The following is a 7,706-nucleotide window of genomic DNA, read 5'->3' as shown; positions in this document are numbered from 1 at the left end:
GGATTTCTTTCTCCTCCTTCAAATATAATCCAACTAGAATTTTTTTTCTATATATATATATATATATTTTTTTTTTTTTTTACAAATGTATTGCAAACCCAAACATGCTTACAAGTCAATTAGTCACACACTCCTTCTCAGGCTTAAACACTTCGTGTTTGCATCCCACAGAAAAGCACTGATAGGGCCCGGAATTTTACTGTACCCTACGGGCCAATTTTATTGTACCCACTGAGCTTCCCCAAAGCCCCTCGGAACCGAGTTCCCAGCCGAACCCAGCCGAGCTCACTCGAACTGAAATTCTGCTGAATTTGTGCCTCCTGATTTGTAAAGTGACAAGGGCTCTGCTGAATTCCAGCACACGGGCATGAACAGCAGCAAAAGCTCCACGTGAAGTGAATTTATCCCTTTGGAAGCGGCCAACACCACAAAAGGCAAAGAGAATGACAGTAGGTAGGCAGTATTATTTATTATTTATTGTCAGGGAGCCGAGCCGAGCCGAGCGGCACCGAGTTCAGCCGAACCGAGCCGAGTTCGGCCGAACCCAACGAACGCAGACGAGCCCAGCCGAACCAAACCGAGCTGGGCCGAACTCACGAGTTCAGCCGAACTCGACCGAATTGAGCCGAACCGAGCCGAGCTCAGCTGAACAAATTCCAGCCAAACCCAGCCGCACCACAGATGCTCAGGCCTGCCCTGAGGTGCCGAAGCGCGGCGCCTGGGGGGCGTGTCGGGACAGCGGTGCCCTCCCAGGGGCTAGGGCAGCGCCGGTGACAGTGACAGCGGCTGAGGGCACTGACATTGCCGCCCCCGCCATTCTCCCCCTCCCGGCATCGGGGGTGGCGCTGACATGGCGCCGGCGCGCGCGCGGAGCGGTCACGTGGCCCCGCCATCCCTCCTGCCCAACCTCTCGCGTGGGCCGGGAGGAGGCCCGGCCGATCCCGGCGTGCACCGCGCCTTCGCCCCCGCCCCCCCCCCCGCCCGTCGCGCGGTCGGCCCGGGCCGCGCGCTGCCCGCGAGCCCCGCCATGGCCGCCGCCATCATGGCCGCGCCCTGAGGGCACCGACCGGCCCTGCCGCGCCGCCTGCCCGCCTCGCCCGCCGCCCTCCCGCCGCCTCCCGCCGCCAGCGCCGACATGGAGGCCGTGAACGCCTTCAACCAAGAGGTGGGAGCCGGGGGGCGGGCGGCGAAGCGCGGGCCGCGGCGCGGGGGGCACACACACGGCGGCTACCATCGCGTCCCCCAGCTCCCCGCGCTTCCGGCCGGGCCCGGCCCCGCCGCCTGCAGCCCGCGCGGGGAGCGCCGGCCCGGGCCTGCCGCCGGGCGGAGAGCGGTGCTCCGGGGGAAAATGGAGGCGAGCGCGGCCCGGCCGTTCAGCGGCCGTTCCGCGAGGCCCTGCGCGGGCCGGGCCGGGCCTGCCCCGGCGGGAGGCGTCGAGGGGATCTTTGGGCCTCCCCGCCACGCTCCGTCCTCTCGCTGCTGCCCTCGGTTTGCTCCTGGCAGCGCCGGAGAGCGGGATCCCGGGATCCTGGGCCGGAACCCTGTTGGCAGGGGTTCCCGGGCGGGCTCGCTGTCACGCGGCGCCCCCGGGCCGTGTGTGTTGTTCGGGGCTGGGGAAGCCGCGTTCCGGGACTCGCGTTTCCCGGTAGTGGCTTGGCGAGAGAGCCGCGGTGCAAGGCGGCGGCACGGGTAAACGCTGCAGAGGGAGGGGGCTCCTCCCGGTATGGGAACGGCGCCTGGGAAGGGGCTCAGATCCCAGATCTGGTCACAGGACAGGTTGGAAGGCGTTTATTCGTCTTTCGTACCGCACAGACGGTTCCTCCCTGTCTTCTTCTGTTTCTTTTTTTGGGGGGGTTTTTTTTGTGTGTTTTTTTTTTTTTAATGTTTTTTCAATTTTTTAAGAAATACTATTATTATTTCTTAGCCGAGAGGAGTTGGAAGTAAAGCGGACCGTGATTGTTTTTTGCATAATATACAGCAAGTCAATTCAGCCTTTGCTGTATAAAGTTTTTTGGCACGTGACTTCAATATGATTACTAATTACTGTTAGTTACACTTCTGTCTCAGTTGGACAGTGTGGCTTTGCAGACCCTCCACGGACAGAAAGTCACTTAAAGCTGAGCCAGAGCCTGTTCCCAGATTGGGGTTGGAGGCCGGGTGGCTGTGCCTGCCTGTTGAACAGAAACGGGAGGAAAGGCAGCTGCTCCCGTGGGATGGACTGAGGCTGTGTAAGGCTCGCTCTCTGCAAGGGTTTGTTATACACACACCTGAGAATACCCTCATCCCTACCAAAACTGCAAGTGCAAAGGGAAAAGTGGATAGCATGCAGCTCCTGTTAATGGTTTGTTTATTTGCCAGTGTTTGGGGGGTTTTGTGCAGCTCTGAACCAGTGGGATGGCAGGATGCAAAGCCACCTTCCCCAAAATATTGAAACAGCACACGTGTGCCATTTTCAGTGTTGATGGAAAGAGGGAGCAGCAATATTCTTAATTACCTGCTTCAATACAAGCAGTGGCCCAGCAGAGCACTGCTGCCTGACAAACCCGAACGGGGCAGGCAGTGCCCGGTGCCTGTCAGGCAATAACCCCTTTGCCTGTGCTGCATGGCGACTGCAGAGCAGAAGTGCTGTGTGGGGATCCCGTGACTAATCCGTGTCTTGGAAACGGGCATGTTTGGATCTGTACCTCTTCCTCTCCCGCCTAGGAATGGTGGGATGCTTTGCTTCGGTGCAGTTAGAAATGCTGAGTGAAACCCTGGTGTGTGGCTGCTGGAAGAGCAAAGCACTGGGTGTCAGTTGGACCTCAGTTCTGAGGGAGAGAGCTGTACTTGCTAAAATCCCTGTTCTGCAGTCCTTTGTATGCCTGAGTGCTTCTGTAGAGCTACTGGTGTGTAAAGCAGCCCATGAATAACTTCAGGGGCTGTGTGGTTCCTGCCCTGTTCCCTCTCAGGAGCTGTGTTTGTGGTGGTGTGCTGGGCATAAAGTCCAGTTCTCAGGCTGATCCCTTTTCTGCGTGTGTTGCCTGGAGCTATGCACGCAAAGCACGCTGGCTGACACGAAATGTGGGGAGGGGTCATATTTACGGGCAGGTATTGTTCATTTCTGGCCTTTCTCAGGGACAGAGCAGTTGTACCCAAGGTGTGGGTGTCGTGGGGATAGCACGGGCTGCTCAGCCTGCAGGCCTTCAAGGGGTGCCACTCCCAGGTCACTGAAGAGTTAATTCTTTTATTGGGAGGGGAGCAGCTTCAGCGGTGAGGATGGGGCAGCTCCAGAACACCCTACAGGCCCGGAATTCCTGCACTTGCTGCCTGTACGAAGTGCCACTGTAGGCTAGTGCCACTGTAGCCAGGGAATTGTGGTTTTACCATGGCAGTTCCAGCTGCAGTTGGTGCTGCACTTGCCATGTGTGCTAGAAGTGATTTCCTGCTGCCTTTACTTCCCTGGAGGCGGCATCTGCCAGCTCTTTGTCACTCTGCCTGAAAGGGGAGATGCCACTTAACTCCATCAGGTGGTCCCCTCCTTTGGGGTTTTTGGGTGGGTTTGGTGTTTGCAGCAATTTTTGGATGGTGGGAGGCCCGAGTTCAAAGCGTGGCTGTAAACTTGGTGTCCTCTAACCTGTGGGCTTGGTGTCCCCTCTTGGGCAGAAGGGCTAGGGGAGGGAGAGAAGTGAGTTTGGCTCAGGCAAGGGGTGGGAACTCCTGGGTTGTGTAATTCCACCGTGTTGGATTGTGGTGCCATTCCCAGTGCTGTTCTTTGGACCTGCATTTCGAATGCAACTTTGCCAGTGGATGTCCTCTTCCAAGTCCTTGTGTTTCTGCAGGAGCAAGCAGGGCTTTGGTACTGGCTGCTTTTTTTTCATCCAGCTGTAGCTTGAGCAGGTGCTGGCAGCTGAATAGGTGGGTTTTGACAGGTCTGTAGTGGAGTGTGTTTTCTCTGAGGAGTTTACTTTTCAAGAGTTAGAATTCATGTGCTGTTAGGTATGTGTGTTACAGTAAGAGTACAGTATAAATAAATCACAAAAGGTAACTGGGTAATGGGGCAGAACTTTTTATGGTTTTAAGGAAACAAGCAAATATTTTTCTCTAAAAGAAAAAAAAAATTAAAAAGCACACCCCCAAATCACAAGCAAATCAAAAACCCCCACCAGAGCCACACATGTGCCATATAAATCCTTGGCATGTTTTAGTTTAGGGGATGTCTGAACTTTTCTTTAATCTGGAAAACTTGAGACATAGTTTACCAGTTATGAAAGTTAGAAATGAAGATTTTTTTTTTCACAGTCTTGCTGCTGGAAGTAGAATAAGGTCAACTTTCCTGTTTTGTAATCTTTTATTTGTGTTGAGTAAAGCGTATCATTCACTTAGTCCTGTGTCTCAGTAGTTAATGTGTACCCCTGGAACAATTGATACCCCACCTAAATGTGCCTGGAGACAAACAGACAGGAGATCCTGGGGGGTGTTTAATTAAAGCTGGAGCTGCACATTCCTTCTTTGCTGTTTACCCATCCTTTGGGCACTGGTCAGTTGGAGTTTGAATCCAGTGTGGCTGTTTTCTGCCAATGGCAAGACTTGTTTTTGCCCGTGCTGTGACAGCCTTCCCCTCCATCCTGAGGAGCTATAAATAGAGGTTAGCAGGATATCCTTCCCAGTGGTTCTCCAGCAGTTGCTGCAGCTCAGGATCCCCAGTGAGTCTCCGTGTGCACGGGAAAGGAGAAGGATACAACTACCACATCTGGCTGGCGTCTCTTACCTCTGTCCTTGTTTCCAGGAATGTTGGAGGCAGTGACATTGTGGTGAAGATTCCTGGTAAGAGAAGTAGCGAGACAAGCGACTTTCCAGGAGATGTGCTGGACAAAAGAGCCCTGCACTGATCCTGAAAGCTGCATTTCCAAAGCACACGAGGAGAAAACAAAACTCTATTCTGTGCACTTGCATGATGTCATTTTCATATGAGTATCTTTTGTGAAGATGTTTCTCCCCAGTGATTCGGGATTTGTGAATGGTCTTTCTAGGCCACAGAAGTAGCTTAGTTGATGAAGTGCTATTAAGCTTCACTGCCTGGGGGTCATACCTGGTCAAATTTGAATCTCATTTTATTTTCCAAAGAATGCAGCCTGACAGCTCTGGATTTTATGGTGATCTCTTCAGCAGCACCTAATACTTGCTGTGCTTCGCTGCTGGTGGTCAGGCATTTAAAACTTGCATTGATCCTCTGAGATACAGCTTAGCAACAGTTCTTCCTTTAAGGAAGAACGGGGGACCTGAAGAGGAAAGGAAGCAGTGACTTTTACAGGGGATGGAAAATGTACAGAGCTGACAGAATTCCTTTTAGAGATCTGGTCATGCATTAACAATAAAGGTGTTTTGTTAAGAAAATAGCGCAATATCTGTGCTTGTTGGTTGTGTTCTCCACATTCCCTTTGTTTCTGTTCAGGAGCAAGTCACTTCAGTTGTGTCTGTAAGTCACTGGTGGTTGGCTGGGCCGGGTGGTTTCTAAATGCATTCATAAAATACATTCCAAAAGAGAGTGAGTGGATATACAGAGTACTGCCTGTGCATGGAGCCTGCTTGGGGAAGTGTTGTTGGACACCTAAGGCATGTTGGAATGGTTGAGGGCGTGTTAGACTGCTCTGGAAACTGGAGAAGGGGAGGTTGAATGAGGTGTCCTGACAATGACCTGGGTGCTTGATATCCACTAATCTCTAACCACTGTCTGGTTCAGTAGCTTGTGCTCCTCTCTGTGCAGCTGCTGTGCTCTGGGATTTGTTTAGTGAGTGGATAAAATGGGTCCATAGCTCTTCATTTGTAAATAAAGACACCTTTTTGTGGCACAGGCACTTGAACAAGAGGGCAAAGCCAGGGAAGTCAGTCCAAGTCCTAAAAGGTACTTTTGTTGTGTTACCTCACACTTAAACCAGGTAGACTTAAGATCATACCTCAAGCTGGGTATATTTTAAAGTAGCAGTTCTCCCCTTTACTTCAACCCCCCCTGGTTCTCAGGTTTCCATGTAGACTAAACCATCAGAGGGCATTAATTATAGAATGAGAGAAATTAATAATTTGTTGCTCAAAAGAGTGAGGAGTAAAGGCCATCAGCAGCCTGTTCCTGGTGCCATTACCTGCCCCTCTGCACCTCACAGGGCTCCTGGGCTGAAGCAGGTCTCTGTTCACTCCTGCCCCGTGTTCTCTGTGCAGCTCCTAGGCTTCACACTCAGTTTACATCCCTTTCACTATCCTGCTGTTGTTTAATAGCATTTATTAACCTGGAACTGAGCAGGTGAATTTTCTGCCTTTTGCATCCCTGGCTTTGTAGATACTTCACCGTGTACTTTGTCCTGCTGGGAGAAGCACCCAGAAATACTTCTAAATCCATATTTTGTATTGTGTCTTGAGTTTAATACCTTTGAATACCTCTACTTCTTTTGTATCAACATCCTGTAAACATGCAGTTGGGGCAGTAAAATAGAAAGTAATTTCTACCAGGTCACAGCATTCCAGGCACAGGCTCCTGTTGTGAGGCAGCACTTTGGAAACCTCTCAAGCCATAAATTCTCTAATTGTCTTTGCCTTTGTTACACACATCACTCTTTTTGTAAATAGGGTGTAAGTTTTTGGGTCTGAGTTGTTCCTTGAGTTGATCATGGTGTCCTTTCAGAAACTGGATGTATTATGGTGAAACAGCCCTCTAAAAATAGTGGTTGGGTGACTTTTTTGTATATTGGTTTGGGAAATGTGTGTGAAAGAAGATCCAGGTCTAATTGAACAAATGCAACTGGACTGGAAGTACCTGTGTGTCTTCTGGGCAGCTCCCCTTTCCAACAGGGAGAAGCCACAAGGAGCTAGGAAGGGAACTGAATTTTAGCTGCACCCATCCCTAAAACTTGATATCAGGTACCTGTTGACACATGTAACTGATAATGAGAATTACATAAAAATTTGCTATGAGTAGTTATTTGGCATTCTAAGACCTTAGGTAATTTAAAAAAAAAAGGAGCAAAATTCCAAGGTAAAATTCCAAGAGATGGTGGGGAGGGGGGATGAAAAAAGCAGGATAGATAGACAGACAGACAGGCAGATATGCACACTCATGCATATGTGCCTTGGTTCTCCCTGTCAGTTTATTTGTCCTTGTATTTTTTTTTTCTGTATTTTTCCCAGTTGCAATGTCTTGCTTGGGATACTTTTAAGACACTTCTCTTCTTGCTGCACTCGTTTCTAGTCACCTTGGGCCCTTGCTCTAACCTCTCCCACTTTCCTTGGGATCTCTCCTCGTGTTCCTGCGAAATACAAATGCCAAAGCAGCGCTTCCACACCAGCTCCTTTGTTCTTTTTCTTTGGGACTGGATCCTTTCCTGGAGGGCCAGTTGCTTCTTCATGGGTAAAGGAGGGGATATGGAGTGCCTGTTGCAATGCTGGCTCTTTTTCTTCCTCTATCTCAGTTCTTGAGCCTTCTGTTGGTTTGTTTGTGGGTGTTGGGGTTTGGATTCCCACCCCCTCCCTCCTTTTGGTACCTCTTCAAGCAGATTTTCCTGAGTTTTAATAATATCACTGTATCCCACAGCAGCTCACAGACCCCTCTCTCCTTCTGTGTTTTATCTGGCAGTTTTTATTTCTCCATACTGTGATTTCTCAGCAGGCAGCAGTGTTAGCTGAAGTATCGCTTACAGCTGAAATGGCTGTAAAACCCCAACGTTCTGGCACAAGAACTT

At 50.7% G+C, this 7,706-nt stretch overlaps 1 protein-coding gene across 4 annotated transcripts in view; it reads left to right on the top strand.

The window, feature by feature from the left end:
- The first annotated feature begins 353 nt into the window (after positions 1-353).
- Positions 354-7,706, top strand: part of SCAF4 (SR-related CTD associated factor 4) — a 31,360-nt gene continuing 24,007 nt past the window's right edge. For 2 of the 4 annotated variants that reach the window (XM_066340754.1, XM_066340751.1), the window contains exon 1: positions 959-1,165. In XM_066340754.1, the coding sequence (XP_066196851.1) occupies positions 1,136-1,165 (30 nt within the window). In that variant the 5' untranslated portion in view covers positions 959-1,135. Of the gene's footprint in view, positions 454-958; positions 1,166-4,784; positions 4,804-7,706 lie in introns of those variants that run through there. The other 2 variants (XM_066340753.1, XM_066340752.1) reach the window with 2 other exon arrangements.

Source organism: Sylvia atricapilla, chromosome 2 (genome assembly GCF_009819655.1).
Source record: "Sylvia atricapilla isolate bSylAtr1 chromosome 2, bSylAtr1.pri, whole genome shotgun sequence".
Classification (NCBI taxonomy): Eukaryota; Metazoa; Chordata; class Aves; order Passeriformes; family Sylviidae; genus Sylvia; species Sylvia atricapilla.
This window is presented reverse-complemented; position numbering and strand designations above follow the sequence as displayed.